The sequence below is a fragment of the Pleurodeles waltl genome, chromosome 7 (assembly GCF_031143425.1).
Source record: "Pleurodeles waltl isolate 20211129_DDA chromosome 7, aPleWal1.hap1.20221129, whole genome shotgun sequence".
NCBI classification, from domain to species: Eukaryota; Metazoa; Chordata; class Amphibia; order Caudata; family Salamandridae; genus Pleurodeles; species Pleurodeles waltl.
Window position 1 is genome coordinate 153,028,517 of NC_090446.1, and position 24,074 is coordinate 153,052,590.

The 24,074-nt window shown below is 46.0% G+C and overlaps 1 protein-coding gene across 4 annotated transcripts in view; it reads right to left on the bottom strand.

Moving 5' to 3' along the window:
• GNAS (GNAS complex locus) overlaps positions 1 to 24,074 on the bottom strand; it is a 788,088-nt gene that overhangs the window by 37,205 nt on the left and 726,809 nt on the right. For all 4 annotated transcript variants that reach the window (XM_069243430.1, XM_069243431.1, XM_069243433.1 and 1 more), the window contains 3 exons: positions 23,524 to 23,582; positions 22,963 to 23,083; positions 17,623 to 17,753 (listed from right to left, as the gene is read on the bottom strand). In XM_069243430.1, coding sequence (XP_069099531.1) covers positions 17,623 to 17,753; positions 22,963 to 23,083; positions 23,524 to 23,582 — 311 coding nt within the window. The remainder of the gene's footprint in view (positions 1 to 17,622; positions 17,754 to 22,962; positions 23,084 to 23,523; positions 23,583 to 24,074) is intronic.

The following is a 24,074-nucleotide window of genomic DNA, read 5'->3' on the forward strand; positions in this document are numbered from 1 at the left end:
GTCCAAGCAGAGGCTGGGAAGCACGCGCGGCACAGTGGCTGGGGATTATGAATGCAGTTTGGTACCTCTTCTGTAGCCACAAAAGGGACAAAAAGCAGACTGAGAGGCGAGGAACAGTTGTGAGGCCAAGGGACCGAGCCATAGCCCGGGACTCTTTAAAACGCTTGAGCGGTGAGTCAGCTTTGTCTTCAAAGAGACACGTGCCATTGAAGGGCATATGTCCATAAGCGATTGCTGGACATCCCCAAACAAGCATGGCACCATAAGGCCACCGTCGACACAACCGATCTGCGTAGTAAGTCTGTTGTGTCCAGCGCACAACGAATCATGAACTTGGCTGCATCCCTCCCATCAGCAACAGCTTGGGAAAGAATGGCGGGGCCTTTTCTGGGACCTGTGGCAGCACATGCACAACTGCATCCCATAAAGAATGGGAGAAGCGGCCTAAAAGGCATTCAGTGTTTACCGACCACAATGCCAGACTGGAAGAAGAGAACATTTTCTTCCCAAGTTCGTCCAGTCTTTTAGATTCCCTGTCCAAGGGTGCGAAAGGGAATGCGCCAGAAGAAGAAGAAACCTGGATGACAAAACTCTAAGGCACAGGGTGTTGGAACAGGAATTTAGGGTCATTATGCCCAGGCCTATGGCGGTGGGTGATTGTCCTGTTGACAGGAGCCCCTGTGCTGGGTTTAGACCATGGCCCCAGCAGGACATCAGTGAGGGCTTCATTGAAGGGCAAAAGGGGTTCAGATGTAGAACCCCTAGACCGAAGCACCTCAGTCAGGAGGTTAGTTCCGACAGCCATAATTAATAAATACTTCAAACAAAGAAAAGGGATGGGAGGATTAATGGTCCAGTGTATACCCTCCAGAGAACCTAATAATATAGTATGATACACTGTTCCAAGGAAACGGGGAGGGGGAATAAAGGAGTCCTAATCATCAGGAGCAAGAGTCCTCACACACCATATTTGGTGTCATGCTTCATCATCGGACAGCTCCTTGTCAGACCGGCGCTGCAATGTCTGACGGGCACCCCCGAAGGGGGCATCTTTGCCGGAGATCTTTTGTTGTCGATGATGCCGCGGAGCCAAATATGGGTCCGTGGGCAAAAGAAAACACAAGAATGAAGGGTAAAATTGGCTCAGGACCCTCACTAAATATTTTATTCTTTGATGTTGGGAGATGGCCAAGATTAAAAAATAGTAAGGGAGTGAAAATCGAGATAATGCTCAGACACTCACACAAGACTATCGAATAGAGGAAGGCGGTAATTATCTGATGTTCCTCAGTATGCGGTGGACATGTTTCGCGTCTCTTATGGTCCAAAAGGATCCTATGACACTTCTTCAGGACCCACTAAATCATTGAATTTCTTCAATTGAAACCAAGGCAAAAAATAGACTCCTGCAATCTAACGCTCACAGTCAAAACGTCATCAGTCACTTACTAGAATGAAACAGGACTGGCTTTTTCCTATTAGTCACCCTGAATACAAAAAGAACAGAGGTTAAAATTGCATAATCTCTTCATCAACATGAAAGAATAGTTCGATCAAGCCAATATTGAAATAGTGACAAACTGTGCAACACAACGTGATGGAGTGGAAGATAGCAACCCATGCTGATGATATATAGGCGGGCTTACCATCTCCACTAGAGAACGGGCTTCATGGGATCATGCAGGCCTGTTGCCCGATTCACAACAGATCTGGTTATGCGGTAAGCAGAGATACACAATAAAGGAACAAAAATGTCTCTGTTACTAAATGCTAAACCAAACCATTCGCATGGTAACTGGAAGCAAGTAAGCCACACTTTAAAACGCAAACTGGATGTAAAAAGCTACATAATACATTCTGATATGCACAGAAAAAACAGCAGTCACATTGTCACGGAGTAAACCGTGATTGAAATAATTACCCCAGGTTTCAGATACATATACGTATAAACTGTTGAACTGTCACGTTCAGACGGATACTAAAAACAGAAAGAAGTGCACTCGAGAGACCCTGGTCATACAACAGGGGTCAATGTATCAAAACTATTATAGAGAGTAGCGCTAAGGGGGGCCTGGGTGTCAGTTGCATCCTCGATCCCTCCCTATTGCTGCCAAAGTCAACCCGACAACTAAGCAAGAGGAGTCAAAGTTATGCGAGTCCCCGTTTCACCTTCGTTTGGCGAGTCACTCTTAAAGCGTGCCAAAAAACGAGACACGCGTCCCACCTATGGGACCGGTATCTAATTGTAAAAAATTTGCATTTGGTCCAAAGTAATTTTTTAGACGCGGGGCTCGAAGGCACTTACTTGCGTGTGAATCGGTGTCCGATGCAGCACCTACCCTCAGGCTACGTTCCCGAATGAGAACGAAGCCGGGTGCTCAGGGGCATAAATAGTACGCGTGCAGACCGCGCGTTGGTCAATTATTCAATTTGTTGCCTAGCAGCACCTTAAAAACACACTAGACGCGATCAGAAAATAGAAAAGGGGACTTACAAGTACAATCACTGTAGTCCGGATATACATGGCGGCCATCTTAAGCTAGTATGATCTAATATAGGACAGCACAATGAACTCAAGACACATCCATCTAAGTTAGTGACATGATCATAGATCATTCAATATCGTAATGTGCAGTCGTTCTAATAGTCAAAATATATTCCAAAATGACGTGGTAGATGTTCCCACCATAACCCATATTACAATAATCATAAGGAGTTACAGCCAGAGTTGGGTAGTTAGTAAACTAACAGTTATCTACATTGATAGATTAAACCATATGTTAGTGCACACTCGACCAAGACCCACCATGACTTCGACCAGTCAAAGGTCTCTATGGGATCTTCCTCCAGTCAAGGGCCATTTTCCATGTGGAAACTGTAATGTTTGTTCACTCACTAAAGGGACAGACACCCTTGATTTCGAACCCATACTCACATGGCGATTGATGAAACATACTAATTGCAATACTCGCAATTGTATTTACCTGATCACCTGTCCATGCAATCTGCGATATGCAATCTGCGATATGTAGGGATGACTACACAAGCTGTGAAAGTGAGGATAAATGAACACCGCAGCAACATCCGCTGCGGACGAGTCACAACCAAACTCAGCATCCATTTCATCGAATTTAATCACACACCAGATGATATGTGGTGGGTTGTATTACAGACTTGTGCCTTGAAAGGTACTCGCCCACTCTTTGAACTTGAACAGCGCTGGGTGTACAGACTTAACACCCATCGTCAAGGGTTGAATGACGATATACCCTGGTTTAATCTCTCAATGTAGATAACTGTTAGTTTACTAACTACCCACCTCTGGCTATAACTCCTTATGATTATTGTAATATGGGTTATGGTGGGAACATCTACCACGTCATTTTGGAATATATTTTGACTATTAGAACGACTGCACATTACGATATTGAATGATCTATGATCATGTCACTCACTTAGATGGATGTGTCTGAGTTCATTGTGCTGTCCTATATTGGATCATACACTAGTTTCCTTCATGTACATACTAGCTTAAGATGGCCGCCATGTATATCCTGACTACAGTGATTGTACTTGTAAGTCCCCTTTTCTATTTTCTGATCGCGTCTAGTGTGTTTTAAGGTGCTGCTAGGCAACAAATTGAGTAATTGACCAACGCGCGCTCTGCACGTGTACTATTTATGCCCCTGAGCACCCGGCTTCGTTCTCATTCGGGAACGTAGCCTGAGGGTAGGTGCTGCATCGGACACCGATTCACACGCAAGTAAGTGCCTTCGAGCCCCGCGTCTAAAAAATTACTTTGGACCAAATGCACATTTTTTACAATTAGATACCGGTCCCATAGGTGGGACGCGTGTCTCGTTTTTTGGCACGCTTTAAGAGTGACTCGCCAAACGAAGGTGAAACGGGGACTCTCATAACTTTGACTCCTCTTGCTTAGTTGTCGGGTTGACTTTGGCAGCAATAGGGAGGGATCGAGGATGCAACTGACACCCAGGCCCCCCCTTAGCGCTACTCTCTATAATAGTTTTGATACATTGACCCCTGTTGTATGACCAGGGTCTCTCGAGTGCACTTCTTTCTGTTTTTAGTATCAGTCTGAACGTGACAGTTCAACAGTTTATACGTATATGTATCTGAAACCTGGGGTAATTATTTCAATCACTGTTTACTCCGTGACGATGTGACTGCTGTTTTTTCTGTGCATATCAGAATGTATTATATGTAGCTTTTTACATCCAGTTTGCGTTTTAAAGTGTGGCTTACTTGTTTCCAGTTACCATGCGAATGATTTGGTTTAGCATTTAGTAACAGAGACATTTTTGTTCCTTTATTGTGTATCTCTGCTTACTGCATAACCAGATCTGTTGTGAATCGGGCAACAGGCCTGCGTGATCCCATGAAGCCCGTTCTCTAGTGGAGATGGTAAGCCCGCCTATATATCATCTGCATGGGCTGCTATCTTCCACTCCATCACGTTGTGTTGCACAGTTTGTCACTATTTCAGTATTGGCTTGATCGAACTATTCTTTCATGTTGATGAAGAGATTATGCAATTTTAACCTCTGTTCTTTTTGTATTCAGGGTGACTAATAGGAAAAAGCCAGTCCTGTTTCATTCTAGTAAGTGACTGATGACGTTTTGACTGTGAGCGTTAGATTGCAGGAGTCTATTTTTTGCCTTGGTTTCAATTGAAGAAATCCAATGATTTAGTAGGTCCTGAAGAAGCGTCATAGGATCCTTTTGGACCATAAGAGACGCGAAACATGTCCACTGCATACTGAGGAACATCAGATAATTACCGTCTTCCTCTATTCGATAGTCTTGTGTGAGTGTCTGAGCATTATCTCGATTTTCACTCCCTTACTATTTTTTTTATCTTGGCCATCTCCCAACATCAAAGAATAAAATATTTAATGAGGGTCCTGAGCCAATTTTACCCTTTATTCTTGTGTTTTCTTTTCCCCACGGACCCATATTTGGCTCTGCGGCATCATCGACAACAAAAGATCTCCGGCAAAGAGCCCCCCTTCGGGGGTGCCCGTCAGACATTGCAGCGCCGGTCTGACGAGGAGCTGTCCGATGATGAAGCATGACACCAAATATGGTGTGTGAGGACTCTTGCTCCTGATGATTAGGACTCCTTTATTCCCTCTCCCCGTATCATACTATATTATATAATTAATAAATAACCTGAGTACAATCCTTTTCAGAACAGGGAAGTATTACAAGCATTGCAGTCCATATTGCTCATGTGGGGCCAGGGCAAGTCCTGATGACAATCCTCAAATTCTGTATTCCGTAGATATAGACGTCACGGCTAGCAAATGTCGCTGGGCCTGGAAGTCCTTTGTATAAACTTTTTATATTGTTTTAATCACTTGTTGCAATAAGTTAGCTCTTTTAGCCATACCTAATGAGACGGAGCGTGTCCTCTACCCAATGACAATATCTCTTTTTTTCGCCGTCAACAGAGCTAGTGCTGTGAATTTTCTGAAATTTAGGGAAATCTCTAACTAGACCCGTTACAGCAACTTCGTAGTCCACTGGACTGGAGAGTCCATCCTGCCAGGCAACAAGGCCAATATTGAGCGCCAATAGCTATTAATCTGTGGGCATAGCCATGCTAGATGCAAAAAAAAAAAAAGTTGTCAGGAACCCTGCAGCGCTACAATGTGCATTAACTATCAATCCACAAGATTTATTATGGTATAGCATGTGGAGGTACAAAGTGAATCATTCTACAGGGCACTATTCATCGACACGGTACTGCTCTGTATATAGCAATACTTCCAATCTGTCTGTTATCTGAAAGTCCAAATCCACACTTCATTTCATCCTTCTAAGCAGTGATAATTGCTGGCGCCTCCACCTGAACCGCTGAATACAACTTAGATACCTGTGACAATTGTCTGTTGAAAAAAGCATCTTAGTGAGTGGAGTAAACTCCAGGGGCTGCTCCGGGAATCCTGGTAACGCGCACACATGTCACTATGAGCCTGTGATATAGAAACATGTCAGGCACTGTGTATCTAACGGACTGCACATTGATGAATCGCCCATCTGAGTAACTATTACCCAGTGCAGTCAGCTGCAGAGATCGTGATTGCTGGTCTGCCTTTGTCTCTCTCGCCAGATGAAATAGAAGATGTTTTAGTAGCGGAAGTAGCAGAAAGTATATACATTCTTGGCTGGCCCATTGGCACAATTTATGCCAGGCTGCTACAGTGTTTTCTACCTTGTCGATCAGCCACCCATTACTGGTAAGGGGGGGGCCAGCATAACGATACCTTCAGGGAGTATACTGCTTTTCTTCTACTGCTGTGTGTTGCAGATTAGGGGGGCAGTACAAGTAATAGAGAAATTCTTGTCAGCACATAGGTAATAAAGTCCTACATCAGCAGCTAGGAATCTGCCCTGCTCATATGGAAGCGTCAGTACATCCTAGTTAATACATGGTACTTTACTGGTCCACAGGAATCTTAGTAATAAAGAACGAATCGTGAGGAGCTGCGTCAGCAGAACTGGAATGTTGGTAAACACAGCAATTTTGGTACAGTGACCATTTTCAAGAGTGCTATATGGCCTGTCACAGTCAGGGGAGGTTTCAACCATCACCCTATCTTTTCTTCTATTTGTCTCAGAAAAACACAGTAGTTATCCCTGATAATTGAGGAGATGTCAGGACTAACCCACACTCCTAGTATTGTAGAGTCGAAGAGCACCACTGGAGAGAGTGGGACAGTGGACACTCCAGCATATCTGCGGTCAGTGGGAGAATTCAGGAATTTTCCCAATTGATAGTAACTCCAGACAGCTTGCAGAATTTAATAATCTCAGGAATCAGGGGTGACAAATTAGGTCCTGGCTTCCTCACAAAGAGAAACTTATCATCCGCATGTAATTACCTGAGCAGTGCTAATCTCTATATTACAGTCCTCTATGAGAGTGGTCCCAGTTTACATTTAAAAGCCAGTGGCTAGTGCGGAGTGCCCCGGTAATAAGAATGGAGTTTCAAACTTGACCATTTAGGCAGATTCTAGCAGTAGGGGCTGTGTACAGTGATTTAATCCAGCCCAAAAAGGATCGTCTATTCTCATTGTATGAAAAACAGAAAACAAATATTCCATTCAACTGAGTCAAATGCTTTAGCTGTGTTCAGAAAGACTGCAGCCGCTTTGAAATCTGCATTTAAGTGATGTAGCGATACAAAAATGGTGCGTAAATTGTGGGACATAGACCGTCCCAGAATAAATGCAGACTGATCTGGCAACTAGCTTAGCTAATATTTTTTGTGTCAATATTTATTAAATAAAGAAGGCAATAGGATCCATGTCTGTCTGCCTGTGCAATATAATCAAGAAATAAATTACTTAGATTCAGTAATGCTCCTTCTGGTCAGACTATCTTGCCGGAGATGTCTCACCTTTTAATTAGTCCCCCAGGCATTGGACTGGATTCAGAAACTTTTCAGCAATGTGTCTGCATGTCGGAAAGTGACACCTTGTGGCTCAATGCTTATGCACTTCCACCCCAGAAATGACATGAGGAGCCTAAACAGGCACCACTAGTGTGTGCCTCGCTGCTTTCGAGACTGTTAGTGCCACACACATGGAGCCCAAAATGCGAACAGCTAGACAGTGTGTAGATTCCTAGACTTGGGATGTTATTAATGGGTAGAGTCCAAACATAGAACGGGGAGGAATCTGCAGCTAGAGTCTTGACCAGAAAGAGCACTACAGAAGGTAAGTAATTTCTTCTTTTGACACGGACTTCTAGCTGCATATTCTTTAACTTTTGAAAAGATACCAAAGCAGTAACTAAGGCAGGTGGGCTGTAGATGCAATTCAAACCAGAAAGTCCTGCAGTGCCTTTTTCAGCAGACCTGACTGTCCAAATAGTGCTTTGTGAACGTATGCAAAGACACCCATGTAGCTGCTTGGCCGATCGCTAGGACAGGGACTCGGCGGCAGAAGCTTTGGTCCTGGTAGAATGGGCTTGCAGGCTTTCTGTAGGCTTCTCCTTTGCCAGTTCATAGGAGATCTTATTTCAGAGCACAGCCTTACCTTTTTTCACTCTAGAGAACTCCACAAAGACCTGATCATTCACAGTGGACTTTGGTACGATTTATGTGGAAGTCCTAGCGGGCTCTTGGGGTTCAAGCAATGGAGTCTCTCCTCCTCCTTAAAGGAGTTAAGTGTAGCACAGAAGGCCGGCAGAGTGATGCTTTGGCTGCCATGTAATGGCATCAGAACTTCCAGAAGAAAAGATGCGCTAATGTGCAGAACCAGTTTATGTGTATGGTGGATGAACACACATAGCCAGAAGCTCATACCGTGCGGAGGCGATGGCAGCCAGGAACACAGTTCTGTTGGTAAGAAGCTGTAAGGGACACTTGTGGAGCACCTCTGACCAGTGCCGCACAAAACCAGAAACCTGTCACAACAACAAGGACATACAGATTTCACTGTAGCTGCGGAAGGTTAAAGGTGTTCAGCTGCCACCGCTCAATCTCCATGCACAAAGGTGACAGTGGAAAAGGCCCTGGTGCAGAACCCTGTCCTGCTAATGTGACAACAGATCCACTCGGAGGCACAGCCTGATAGGACATAAGCTCAAGCCCAGAGATTCTGGATACCACATTCTCCTTGCCCAATCCGGAGCCACTAGGATGACTTGAAACCAGTCTATCCTGATCTTCAGAACTTGGGACAGGAGTACTATCAGGGGAAAGGCATACAGGAGTCCCAAATCCCACTCGAGGCAGAACACATATCTGAGCGAGACCCCTTGGAAACTCCAACGCGCAAAAGTGCTGACACTACACAGATCAAGTCAAGGTACTCCCTATTTGTGGAAGAGACCTTGCCTCACCTCAGGGTGTAAATGCCACTTGTGATCAGTTAAGTGTCAACGGTTGAGTTTGTCCACAATAGCGTCCAGAGAGTTCGCCAGGTGAATTACCACCAGGAAAATACTGTGGTGGTCCAGCCATTTCTTGAGGTGTAAGGCCTGACAAGGGGTCCACAATCTCACCACGTTCTGTTGTTGACGTACCACATGGCAGTGCTGATGCCAGGAAGTCTTTGCAGTGCCAAGGAGACGGCCCTCAGCTCCAGAAAGCTGATATGGAGCCAGGCCTCCGCCAGAGACCAGGGGCCTCTTATCTCCACTTCTCTCAGGCAGCTGCCCCAGCCCAGAAGTGACTCATAGGTTACCACTGTAAGCTGTGGGTGGTGAAGGGAAATGGGTGTGCCGCTGACTACTCACCACTGAAGATCCTTTAAAGTCTCCTACGAAATCTGGATATGGTCCAAGAGGTCCCCTTTTTATTGGGCCCACTGGAACTTCAGATCCCACTGCAGTCACCACCTGATGTGCTCGACTAGCAGGATGTAGGATATCTCAGAATCGACCTCACTAAAATCCAGGACTGAGGCTGAAAGATTAGGATCATATCCTGAATGATGTCCTGGATTCTTTCCTGAGAAAAAGACACAGAACTGAACCATGTCCAGAATGGTCCTCTGAAGAGAAGAGACTGAGAAAGAGTCAGGTGTGAGTTTAGCATGTTTATAGTGAACTGCAAAGATGACAGGAGGTTTTGTCGTAGGCTGCAGGTGGATGACTGCCTGGGATGAGTCTGCCTTCAACAGCCAGTCATCGAGGTAGGGGAAGGCTGGCTCCGAAGCTGTGGTACCACCACCGCCATCCCTTTTGTAAACACTTGAGACACTGATGAGACCAAAAAGGGAAGCACAGTCAGCTAAAAATGCTCATCTCCAACTATGAACTGCAGGTGTGCGTCCTACAAGTCCAACGCCCCCATCCCATTCTCTCCAGGGAGACAAAACCTGGACTAGGGTGAGCATTTTGAATTTCTCCTTCTGGAGAAAGACAGAGGGCACAGATCTACAACAGGCTGAAGATCTCCGTCCTTCTGTGGCACTCAGAATTAGGAGGAATAACAACCATGTTCAACTTCTGAAGCTAGCACCCTTTGGCCAAAAGGGCTTGCACTTCCTGCTGCAAAATAGAAATGGTCCTTGTCAGTTGGTGGGCAGACAGCGGAAGGTGCAGCGCGGAAGAAAGGAAGAGTAGAGCATAGCCGTTGTGAACAATTTGGAGGATCCACCTCTCCCATGTGATCATTTGCCAACCTGGATAGAATCTGTGGACTCTGCCTCCCACTGGATGGCTGTGGCCCTCTAAGGGTAACTAAATAGGTTTGTCAGGTGGAGCTACAAGAGGGGAGGGGGTGGGCAAACTGAGCGGAACGCTGACCTTGGCTGGGTACCACGGCCTCTCCCAGAAAACTGCTGGGAAGGGAGAGACTGGTGGTAAGGGATGTCTTATTCAAAGCCACGCTGGAACTGCTGCTGGGGAGGCTGGGTAAAAAAGCCCAGAGAGCAAGCTATAGCTCTAGTCTCTTTGAAATGTTCAATGGCAGTCAGCCTTGTCCCTGAACAAGCTAATTCCATGAAATGGCATGCTCATCAAGGAAGACTCGACGTCACTGGAGAACCCAATAGATCATTACCATTCAAAGGCTGCAATTGGAAACACTGATGCTAACTGCCCAGCCAATGGAAAGGTGTCCAAGCCACAGAGAATAGTGAACTTGGCCACATCATGACCATCTTAGATTGCCTGAGAAAGAACTGGGCAAAGGTCTTCAGGAACACCAGAGAGGTCTTGTGCGACAGAGACAAAGGGGATAACAGCCCAAAAAACAGGAGGCTTTGATTTAACGCAGGTCCAAAATGGCTGAGAAGAGACACTTTCCAAATTTCTCCACTCTCTTCGACTCCTTTTCAGGGGGATTGGAAAGGAAATTGTCAGGCCTGGTCTGGCTAATAGAAGCTTGCACCACAAAGCTCTCTGGTGAGCCATGCTGCGAAAAGAAAGGTAGGTCGCCTGGAGCAGGACAGTGGCACCCAGCAATCTGTTGATTAAAAGGAGGGCCAGTACAAGTCTTAGCCCAACCTCCTAAAAGGGTATCCATAAAGGCTTTGGTAAAATGGAGGAGATGCTCAGAAGCAACCTGGCCAGGCTGTAAGACTTAAATTAGGACGTACATGTTCACTTCCATGGTGGGAAGGGGGAGGTCAATGACTAGCTGCCCTATGCATGACCATGGAATAGGAGGCAGATTCTTCTGTGGCTGGACTAGGAGGAGAGAAAAGGACTGTTTCTGGGAGAAGAATCAAGCCCACTCACCTTTCTTAAGTCCTTGTATCAATTGTCATATGCATATGCCTGAGCAAACTCATCACCCTGGTCATAGTGGTTATCTAAGTCTGTTCCGATAAAAGAGTGTAAAGACTGTTGTCTGCCTTGTGGTAAAGCTAATGCAGAAACTTCAGCTGGATTTGGTTACAACATTGGTCGAAGTCAGACTGGTGTTGAGTCAGCGCCGGAGAGAACAATCAGGGCAACCAGTTTAGGCAGTGAAGTCGATGTAGCCAGACCTGGTGTGATAGTATGCACTATGGGTGCATCGGTGCTGAAGCTCAGGGCAGAAGTGGCTCAGAGGGTCCAGCTGCACCGAGGGAGAATCCGACAGCTATAATCTAGGTGGAAGGCCTCTCAGCACCATGGGGCACAAAGGGGTGCCAGTCAAGATCAGTAAAGATCCAATGAGCTAAAACAGCTGTTTTAAACTCTCTGATCTGGCGTGGTGTGTCTGAAGGCTCCTGAAACTCTGGTTGCGCCAGAACCAGCTGCAGAACTTGAACGACTTTGGGAGCAGGAATAGGACTATTGGCACTGCACCAGCACTTCGTCAGGTGAATAAGAATGGAGTGAAGAAGGGGAACTCTGCTTCGACGTCTAATTTTTTTTGTGCCTACCAGAGGCTTGCAGCATGATGAAGGCTGGCTTAGACAACTCGGGGAGTATAATCGAGCTTTGGACTGGAGTGGTCCTGGTGCTGCATCTTCTTGTGTTTTTGCGGCTGTCCTGACAGGGCTTAGAACCTGTCGTCTTAGGGGGGGGGTGACATCCCTTGCATACTGGAGAATTTTGAAGAAAAAAGTGGCCTCAGACAAGAGAGGCTCTGGATGCGCATCTAGAGGTGCAGAAAGAAAAAGTAACTGACATCAGCGTGCAGTAGAGGTGCCTCCATAGGCCTTGCACGCCATTTCCAGAGTGAAACAGCATCAGTGCAGAGCCACAAGGCAATATTTTCCGGTGTGCAGAAAAACTGCTGAAAAGTTTCCATAACCAGTCTGACCCTTAGGGGGAATATTTAAAAGGTGAGGAATCTGCAGCTAGAAGTCTATAAAAAATGGCCTCTTGCATGGAACGGTGCAATGACTGCTTTTTAGGAGCCTCTTCAAAAACTTCCAATAGCTGTGGCACCAGTAGAGATGCATATTTCTTATCGAATTTGCTTGGAATACCGTTACTACCCAGGTCTTACATCCGCAAAGCTCTTGAGTAGTCAGAAGGATTTCTTGTAGTGTGAGTGGTTGTTCAAAATATTGGTGGTGGGCTTCATCGACCCAAATCAGTGCTGTGTTATCCAAATACTCACTGACACAAGTGTTATCATATTGTACGCCCTAAAAACATTTAAGGAGTAAAAAAAAAAAAAAAATCTAATTCTCCCAGTATCCATCCTCTCTCATATACCATAGATGGATCATCTGTCCCTGTCTGTGTTATAGCACTGGAGCAACAAGGGTGTCTAATCAGTAGAGCCATGGTGCAACTCTGCTGCTCACCTTCACCGAATGCTCGGGCCTGCATCCCTTTCGTCATGTACCAAACATATCTATCCACTATCTCAGGATATTCTGTGAGCTTTGCATGGACTTCCGCTATAACATGATTTCCTAAAGTGTGCATATGTTGGGGTCCTTGAAACGCTCATCTCTCTCTCTCTCTCTCTCCAGTGACCTTTAACCGTTTTAGTATTCCCTGTTTAGCGATACATGGAACCCTGATCACCACCTTAAATGTCTAGGACCCCAGAGCTATCTATGGAGCCCCTGCTAAAGTCACAGTAGTCTACAATTTCATTCTGTCCTGTAGAGGTCCGTAAGGTAAACGCCATCCATCATGAGGAATATGAGGCACTGGTATTAGGCACTTTATTTGGATTAAGGAGTGGTCTGACAATGTTCTTGCTAAATGTTGTACGGATTTAGCCCAGGGACATTTGGGGATATGAACCAGAAGGCAGATCACACATTACCTTGAAATCAAAACTTAAACTTAGATGCAAAACAACTTCCAACATCTGCATTTTTGGGCTATTCATATACCCATACTATTTAAATGCAGACTCAAGTCAGCTGAACTCCAAGCTGGAGATCAGAATTTGAAATTGAACCCTATAAAGGAGATCAAGCCAACCCATCAACCTCTTGCAAAGTCGCTACAATATGTGGAAATTTAGGAACCATCAAGGCTGAAGCTTCTCTGGTGCTTCAGAACTATTCTGTCGAAAGTATTTTATTTCCATTAGTTCTGCTGTGACCTATGAAATCAATGAAAAGGAACAGGGAAATGTCCTTGACTAATTAATCGAAGGGCACTGTGCTTCTTTCCTGGTTGATGAATTTGAGATGTGCAATCTAGATGTTTGAGGTTGCTTGGAAGAGACACCATGCAGGACCTTGTCATTATGACACACTCTGGGTTCTCCTGAAAACCCCTGGAGCTAGCTTCTGCATTAATAACTGGCATCGGGAAGGTGTACTACTACAATCAACTTTCCACGCTAGCACCTTTTGACATCTGGATGGATTATAAACAAAACTCTAATCCCCCATTTCCTCTGTTTTTTAAGTACATTTTGGTAAAATTGTCTATCTGAACCAGAATGAATTTCGTTCTCATTGAATACTGTAAGCATTTCAGGGCTTGGTGCAACACCTTACATCCCAAAAGATGTATACTGTACAAGTCCCCTGTATCTAGAGTAGATATCAGGTGGCTGTGTGTCATAAAAATGCAGTCATTTCCACTCTCAAGATGCATTATGGCAGGATACTGATGACTGTGAAGACTAACAAGGGATTACAGCAAACAGCAGGATTTTGCCACTTAACTTGTATGGCGCGGGGTCAAGGCGATGGAGTTAGAGCATGGGATTTCTTTCCAACTGTGAAGTCCAAATAGTGAGTGTCGGAATCTGGCCTAGTTTGTGGTGGACACCTAGGGGTCCCATCTTGTACTTGGTCCAAGCAAACCACTAATAGTGAACATTACGGTGTCATAACAGCCAGGGCTCTCTGGGGTAGCTTGGGGAACAGCCAAGACTTATCTAAAAGGCATGTGAAGCACTTGCAATACCACAGTAGTCACACAGTAACTTATCACCCATGAAAGGAACCACACAGTGGCACACCAAACTAGGCACACCAAACTGGACTAAAATTGGTATATCTACCTTTGGAAGTATGAACACACCAGATACACACAGTTAAGTAATTAGGAAAAGCATAAATTAGCAAGGGCCCTATAGGAGGGGCCAAACCATATCCTAAAAAAAAAAATAAAAAAAAAAATGCAAACGGGTGTCCCGACCAGAGCGTATGGAGTAGTAAGACAAGCACTGTGGAAGAGTGTGGAACCCCAAAAGGTAAGTACCTATAAGATCCCAAACGGCCGGGTGCAGAGAGGTAAGTTACCTGTTCTTCCCATAGGCTAACATGGAGACGTCACAGTTGGAGAAGGCAGAAGCAGGACCGGACCAGTGGACCCCAGTTCGGTTTCCTGGTGAAGAGGGCCTGCAAAAGAAGAGGATAGAGTCCAGTCCACACAGGAGTGTCCAGGTGGGGCAGGAGCCAATGCCCACCCTTCTGTAGATGAGGATCCGGGTTGATGGTGATGGATGAAGTCCAGCTGCAGGGTCCTGGAGCTGCAGAGGAGTCCTTGATTTCGCCTACAAGCTATCCCTCATCAGTCACCGGATTGCAGATGGGCCAGTGGTCAGAAAGGTCACAAACAAGCACAAGAAAATTCAAGAGGAGCTGCTGGAAGTTTTGCAGAGTTGTGGAGGACCAGAAAGGTCCTGGGGACTCGACCCTTGGAGGAGAGTCTGGGCTGCCCCTCAGAAGACAGGAGAGCCAGCAGAAGCACTCAGAGGCCCCACAAGCAACCCACTGGCCCATTCATCACACCCAGAGATGAGGCCCATGTCGCTGGAGCAGCAGCGAGGAGACTGTCCTTGCAGAGGTCGGGTGCCGGGGGGTGGGCCACTTGCAGCCTGAAGATCTCTCAGAGCAGGAGTCAACAAGCCTTGTCGAAGTGCACAGGGATTCTGTCCCAGTGGCAGAGGCAAGGGCTTACAGTCTCCCACGTTGGTCAGGAGGCAGAGAGGTCCCAGTGGATCCCTCAGAACCAACAACTCTGTTGGAGAATCTTGAAGATCCAGAAGACAGAAGAACCCCCCCAGCCAGACTCATTACCTTAGGTGCCTGCGGATGCAGGGGAGTGACAACTCCTTTAGTGCAGCTGAAGTTTTGCCGACCCCAGAGGACGCACAGCTGAGGAAATGTTGCAGATTGCTGACAGGAGCTGCGGAAACAATGCTGCAAGGAGAAGTCTTCTCAGGCGTGGCAGTCTTCTTCGGTTCTTGTTGCCCAGCAGCAGATCTGAGGACAGGAGCAGAAGATGTCTTTGCAGAGAGGTCCTGGTGGAGTCTTGCACGACAAATCTGGGGACCCAGCCTCAAGGGAGTCCCTAAATGACCGAAAAATGGAGTTGGTAACTCGCTGGAATGACCACCTATCAGGAGTGGTCTCTGGGAGCACCTGACTGGGTAGGCCAGGTAGGTGATGTCAGAGGCCTGTGCCCATCTTTGTTTAAAGATGAGAGAACCAAGTGGCCACCTTGAAGACCTCTGGGTACCACCCTAGGGGACCCCCCAAGGGGACACTCCCCTTTCCTTTGTGTGTTTCATGCCAGAGCAGGGACCAGTGGTGCCTGGTCTGGTGCAAACCGGATTATGCAATAAGAGCACGAAATGTGCCCTTCAAAGCAGCCCGGTGGCGTGGGGAGGCTACCCTCCCCAGCCCAGTAACACCTATTTCCAAAGGAGAGAAGGTTGCACCCCTCTCCAACAGTAAATCCTTTGTTCTGCTGTCAGCTGCATGAGCTGGTCAAGCAGTAGGAGGGCAGAATTGTGCCGACCCAGGAAGACTGGTAGGAGCAGAACTGGGGGTCCTCTAAGGAACCCTGAGAGTGCATGGAATCATGCCACCAATACTGAAATCAGTATTGAGTTATGATTCCAACATGTTTGATACCAAAAATGCCCAGGCTCGGAGTTACCATTATGTAGCTGAACCACAGGTAGAGACCAGTGGCCAGAACATACATAAAATGACTTCCCCCGCACTTATGAAGTCCAGGGCATTTGAACTGGGGTTTGTAGGAGTGCCTCTGAAGATGCAGGGGTGCTCTCATATACACACACATATACACACACACCTTCAACCCTGCCCTTTGGGCTGAAAGGGCTTACCATAGGGGTGACTTACAGAGACCTGCTGTAGTGACCAGCTGTGACAAGAGTGCATGCACCTTTTCATGCAGGCTGCAATGGCAGGCCTGAAGACACAGTTTGCATGGGCTCCCATGTGTGTCATAATACATGCTGCAGTCCATGGGAGACCCCTGGTGTACCAATGCAGTGGGTACCTGAGTACCACCCTACTAGGGACTTACAGAAGTACACCAGTATGCTAATTGTAGGTGAAAGAAGTACCAATACAACCAAATTTGAAAGAGAGCACAATGGGGTCCGGATTAGAAGGATCCCAGTGAAAACAGTCGAACCACACGGACATCAGGCAAAAAGTGCAGGTACCCATGCCAGAAAGAGGGGACTTTCCTAGAGTCAGGAAACACATTAACAACATATACTGAAGGGATCATTTTTCTTGGGAGTGGCTTCAAGACTAACTTCAATAACACACTAATAAATAAACGTCTGTTTGACAGCCATCTTACCACAATGACATCAAACAAAGGAGATGAGTCAAAGTACAAAGTGTAAGAGATACATTTAGGCATTGTGGGCAGAGAACAAGAATTTGAAACAGCAGTGGAAAATGCTACTATGGTGATGCAACACAACTTCTATGGGAGGTCAACCGTACCAAACAGTGAGTATGGAGGTGTACTTCAATTGTACTGTAGTTAGACGTAGAAGGCAGGGCCGAGAGGATGCAGTTACTGTGCATTTTTCATTTTGATTCTTTTGAAAAGACCAAATGTACTCATAGCTCTGTGGATTGGGGTCATTAAAAATATGAAACCAACATTGAAAGTTACGCCCAGACTAATAACAGTGCTGCGATGCCATATCAACTGCAGGTTGTCCAATGAATAAAAGCCAACAACATATTCATGTAAAAATGACTCAGTCTCCCAAAGTGAGCTAACTCCAGTCAAGGACCAGCTGTTGTAGAATGGTCTAATATTCACAGCCCTTAGCGGACACCATGTTGCTAAACTTCAGCATTCCCAATAAACTGGCATAAACAATTTGGCTTGCTTCAATATATGTTGTTATTACCACTTGATACTAAACGCTTGTGACAAACTGGTCTGAAATAAGTATCACAGCACACTATACCACCATTAAAATACAACAATTCTAACCATCATCTGGTGTAGTGTAGCGAGCAAATTCTGGAAAGTAGTCTTCAATTTTGGATTTTCCTGCCAAAACCTTGTCAGCCAGCAAATCTTGTTTATTCAGAAAAAGAATTACTGAAATGGTCCGTAGCCACCTGCAAAATAATTAAAATGTATTAGCACAGTTTCAATATTTTTTGCATTTAACATTTAATTAAATGTTTAAAGTAATGAGTATGAGACAAAAACAAACTTATTATTATATCTATATACAAGGTTGCTGATTTCAAAATACTTTATTTAATTGAGGCCTCCATCACCGTTCTCCAATGAATCAGAGTTTAGACTTTTGAGAGACCCCTTGTTCAGCATGGACATTTCAGGAGCAAAACAAAACAAACAAAAAAAATACAAAAATTGTAGACATACACACTGCCTGGACATGAGTATCAGAACATTCCTCTTAATCAGGGAACAGATATGGTCGTTCTTCAACCACCCACTCTTCAGTAAACTACAGTAGTTTAGTGCCACTATAGAACAAGTTACTTTGGTAACGCTTTTCCTGGTAGAGATGCTCACCTTTTGAATATTTTCCAAGTATCAAACTGGATCCAGAAACTTTTCCATAGTGGCAATGTGTGCCAGAAGCTGGTGCCATGTGGCTCCAAACTGATGCACTTCCGCTCGAAGTGACATGCGGGACTGGCAAACAGCCTTTTCAACGTGGGCAGAGTCAGGCATGCCGTTACTACACACGTGGAACCACGCTTGCCTGAACCATGCATATGCATATACGTGATTAAGGCACATGCGTGGTCTGAGGAACAGGAAGGAAGCTCCAGACGAGGCTGGGTAAGTGGGGCTGGGATTGAGGTGGGGAGGCTGTTGGGTTAGTTTAAAGGGCAGGGTGGGGTCAGAGGGCTCAGGGCAGAGGGGGAAGGGGCAGTTTTGGGGGTGGGGGGGTTTAAGGGTTCAGGGCGGGGGTTGGGGCTGTTTTTAGGCAGGGTGTTGGTTTTAGGGCTCAGGGTGGGGCGAGGGAGGGGTAGTTTTAAGGGCGAGGTAGGGGAAGGGCAGTTTAGGGCTCAGGGTGGGGGAGTCGGGTTGTTTTTTGGCACCTCCGGATATAACTACCACTCATGGTCTATGAGTCGCCAGTGGCTTTTAGTCCGCCATGGCTTTCATTGAGCCTGCCAGATGGTTCACCAAAAGGAAGATCCTTTGGAGGTCCATCTATTTCCAGAGGTTGAGGTCTGCTAGCACAGGGTCCGCGATCCCATCTGCTCTGTTTGTAGCAGTAACACATGGCAGTGGTGTTGTCAGTGGGCACCTACACCAGACTCCCCTTGATGGACCACAGGAAGGCTTTCAAAGCCAAGAAAGTGGCCCTTAGCGACTTCGCTGAAACCCAGGACCAAGGCTGAAAGACTGAAATCATAGCCTGAATGTCCTGGGCTCTTTCCTGGCGGAAAAGGATAAAACCAGATTCTGGCAGGAATGGCTAAGAAGGAGACAGTCTCAGAAAGAGTTGGGTGTGACTTTGGCACGCTGATGGTGAACCACAAAGATGACTGAAGATTAGCTATAGCCTGGAGGTGGATGATAACTGCCTGGAGCAAGCCCTCTCAACAGCCAGTTGTTGAGGTAGGTGAAAACTGGCCCCCCTAACCTCCACAGCAGAGCATACATAACGCCATCTTGCATGTGTCAATACCAGGATGCAGGAGGTCATGAGGCCCAGCAGTCTGTGTCATTTTCACCAAAATCTAGGACAGAGGCTGAAACATCTTTATCATAGCCTGAACATCCTGAACTCGCTGCTCAAGAGGATAAGCCCAAAACTGCACTGTTTCCAGAACAGCCCTGATGAAAGAGAACACTTGAGAGTGAGTCATGTGTGACTTCGGCATGTTTATAGTGAGCCCCGGCGAATGAAGCAGGTCAGCCAAAGTCGGGAGGTGGGAGATATCAGCTTGGGGGCAAGCCTGACGTCAACAAACTCGCTGAGGTAAGTAAAAGCTGAAACACCTTATTTGCGCAGATGAGCTGCGATCACCATCACCTTGGTGAACACTTGAGGGGTGCTGGTAAGGCCAAAGGTAAACATGGTGAACTGAAAGTGCTTGTAGCCTACTGTGATCCGCAAGTTACATCTGTGGGCAGGCAGGACAGAAATATGGAAATAAGCGTCCTGCAAGTCCAACACTGCCATCCAGTCTCCTGGATCCAGGGTAGATAAAACCTGAGCCAGAGTGAGCATTTTGAACTTCTCCTTCCTGAGGAAGAGATTGAGGGACTGAAGGTCTAGGATAGGGCAGAGGCCCTTGTCCTTTCTGGGAGCCAGAAAGTAGCAGGAATAGCAACAACATACTTCTGGCATAGGAACCCGGCCACTCAGACTGGACAGCATGCATGGCATAGTGGCTCAGAATAATGGCCCAAAAGGCATTGGGTGCTCAAGGACCGTAATGCCAGGCAGAAGAAAGCATCTTCCTAAGTGCGTCTAGCATCTTTGATTCCAGACCCAGGGGTGTCGAAGGGAATGCGCCATGGGAGGTAGAGGCTTGGATGACCAAGCTCTCAGGGGTAGGGTGTTGCGTAAGGAAACTTGGGTTGCTCGGAGCACAGCTATAGCTGCAGGCAACTGTCCTGTTCACAGGAGGCCCTGTGCTGGATTTGGACCAGGTTCACAGTAGGCCATCTGTACGGACTTCACCGAAGGGGACAAGGGGTTCAGAAGACGAGGCTCCAGGCTGAACACCTCTGTCAGGGAAGTTAATCCTGACTGCCACCGAAGGCAACTCAAGGTCCAGGATAACAGCTTCTCTTCACAAAACTATCGGATATGAAGCACCCTCCTCCCTAGCCACAGTAGGAAAAGAAAGCACGCCAGTATCTGGGGAGGTATCCAGACCACTGGATTCACTCAAGTCGGACTGCCAGCCCACATTTTTGACAAGCTGGTATTGCAAAAAGTCCAGTGAAACCCCCCCCCACCGCCAAAATTCCTTGAGATAACCTAACCTATAGGAATAAAGCTTAGGCAATGCCCTTGCCGGCGCCAGAGTCGTACAACACCCATCTGACTCGGTTTCAGAGTCAGCAATGGGGAAGAATGCCGCCTGGGGACGAAGGTGGTGCAGACGTCTGGACCAGAGTCGGGGAAGGTCGAGGTGGTATGACCGACTCTGGTTCAAATCCACGCATGGACCCCTGAGTGCCCATCTGAGCCGAGGCCGAAGCTGCCAATAACGGAACACGAAGGAGCCCCAGCCAACTCCATGGGGTCCGAAGGTGCAGCAGGAGAGTTGGACTGGCCAAAAAGGAGGCGCCCAGCCGCATAGAATTCTTTAAAGTGGGCATGGTTCGCTTTGGCTAACAGACACTCGGAGAGGCGTGGAGTCAACCCGGACGCAAGTCCTCATACCATCTGTCCTCAGCATAGGGCTGCGCAAACTCATCACCCTGGTCATAGTCAATGTCAGGATCAAAGAGGGAATGCAATGAATGTTGCCTGCCATGTGGAAATTCAAATGCAGGGGCTGGCGCCTTATTTGGATTCTTGTGCAGCGTTGATAAGATTCGGACTGACGTTGGAGAGGACCATTGGAACTGCCTCCTCAGGAGACTAGGTCGGCATCGGAGTCTATGTACCAAGGCCTAACATGGTTTTAGGTGCCAAGGGGGAAGTCGCTGGAACTGGAGCCAAAGGTGGATGTGGCTCAGAGCGTCCAGCTGGTGCTGAGGGCAAACCTGCCTGCGGTAGCGCAGGTGGAAGGCCTCTCTGTTCCGTGGGGCCCAAAGGCACACAAGAGTGAGTCAGTAGAGATGTGAAGAGTAGGAGCATAGCTGCATAGAACTTTCCATCTTCAGCAGCATGGCTAAAGGTACCAGAAACTGGTTCCGCCGGAACCACTTGCGGAATCAGTGCTGCAGTCACTTGACTTAGAGGGTGAGGCAGTTGGCCCCACCCATGCACTTCGTTAAGGTAATGGGAATGGCACGAAGGAGCAAAACTCCACTTTGACTTCTTGTATTTTTATGTTTACCAGAGGACTTGGAGAGTGACTAACACCAGCCTCTAGAGTGGCAGCGTTGACTCCAGGAACAGGACTGGTATTGAGCCTTAAACTTGGGAGTGGTCCTGACACTGCTGCTTCTTGTGCTTGGTGACACAGATTCACTTTGTGTTCCTTGATGGCCTTTAGGTTCATCAACACACGGTCTCTGTACGTCTTTGCATTGTAGCCCGACCCCAAACTCCACAGGCATACCTGTTTAAGTACTGTCACAAACATCTGTCCGCGACAGTCCTTACAGGGTTTAAAAGCTGTCATCTTGGAGGATGACCTCCCTTGCACACTAAGAAGTTACAGATCTGCATCTATGTAGGCCGAGCATATCGCAGAACAGTGACTGTGAGGAGTCACATGAAGCCACCTTCCATTACACAGAGGTATTACGGAAACGTTTCTTCATTCAGTCTGACACCTGGGGAATATTCAAACGGGGAGGAACCTGTGGCTAGAAGTCTCTTTCAGAAAGTTTAATACATTATTCGTTATCATAGATAAGTCAGACCTAAAATGGTGTTATCTGGGTAAGAGTTGGCTAATTGCAAGCACTGTGTGACACTGCCATTCTTCACCACCTTTGCTTTTTTGAAAATTATGACTTGAAACCTAAACTAGAATAAACACCATTTTTAAATTTCAAATATATTAACACTAACAATCCTTTAAAGAGTACCTTTTCAATGTTTTAAGGTAATGGGTTTAAAATCAGTAGACTAAAGCTCTGTAGAACCAAAAATAAATCAAAACCAAACTGTCTGCACAAGTCTGATACATTCTGTATTTTACTGTAGAAGATAAGATGATGGTGAAGGAAAACGTGTATTCTTCAGCCCAACTGCAAGAAAGAAAAACAAATGAAACATTAACTATCTCTAACTTTATTTTTTAAGAGCAGAAGAGTACTGTGAAGCTTAGTGGACTAGGAATGAAAATTACTACTGGTCCCAGGATGCGTGTCTGTGAATTATTACAGAGGACCAGATAAAATATTTGCTTCCTGGTGGTCATTCGGTAACAGAAGCTGCAGACTGATTTACAGTGAAGAAATGGAAACCACTTCCTACTTTTCACCTTGTCTTCACACTCAGCAATGGAAGAAACACCCAGGAACAGGAGTTAGCTTCATGTGAATTTGAATTGCTAGACACGTCAAATTCACAATTGAAAAGCAATAAGTTTTGCCCAACAAAAGCTACCAACTTTCATTGATTGCGTAGACAGTCGGCTAATTGGCTGCACAGGTTTGAATAATACATATAACTGCAACACCTCTGTAAAAAATATTAACCTGTTGTTCCAGATGCTCTTGAAGAGATTTAGTGCTTCCTGAAGCCTATTGGTCTGATTGTCCTCTCGAATAACCATGTTGTAGCTACTGCTCGCCACCACAAATATGATAGCTGTCACATCTACAGTAAAAGAAACATAAAAGAAACATATACATATAAATATAGACACTCACAGCTATTCAGTACCAAACCCTAAATACAAAGCAAGCTTAACTGAGCTATATAATAAACACTAAATCACCACCTTCTCATGAACGCCACGTAACCCTCTCTGCTAACGACCTTTCATTGCAGATGCAAATATTTTTAAGCATAACAAAATAACAGGAGTGCAAAATGACAAAGAATCACATCATATGCAATGTTAAATTGAGAGAAATTCCAAAAACGTTCCTTATTTGAGAAAGTGCGAGGGCATATAAATCGATTAAGAGTACTCGTTAGATACAATTCTTGTTCATTTGTATCTGAGAGATTATGATCAACTGTGATAAATATAAAATTATCTCACATTAAGCACCAAACAGAGGAGTAAATGAAAACCATAAATGAACTCTTACCGTTAAAACACTGTATCCATTTTCTACGTTCATCTCGCTGACCCCCCACATCAAACATGCTAGAAGAAAGATAAAAATTGGTTAGAGAAACTAAACTTTGAATGTTGAATGGTTAAAGAGGGTGTACAATTCTCAAGCCCTTGGCAGCCAAAAGGATAATGTTACTCACCCACTAAGTACCTGTTTGTGGCATGTAGTGCTGTAGATTCACATGCTCCTCATACTTCTGCTATCTGATACGGGGACCGGAAGGTTCCAAGTTGTTTTTCTTCGAAAAGTCTTGAGTAATGAGATATAGTGACTCTTCCTCTTGCTGGTAATGCTCATGGGCATCGACTCCATTGTTCGACTGCTTTCCCGCAGGTGGGTGAAAATGGAGTGTAGTGTAAGAGAAGGATAAGAGATGACCATGCAAATTAATGTATGAATATGTTAGAAAAGACTGCAACGACCACAGGTTTCCAGGGAGGTGGGTGAGGGGATATGAATCTACAGCACTACATGCCACAAACAGATACTTACTGGGTAAGTAACATTTTCACTTTGATGGT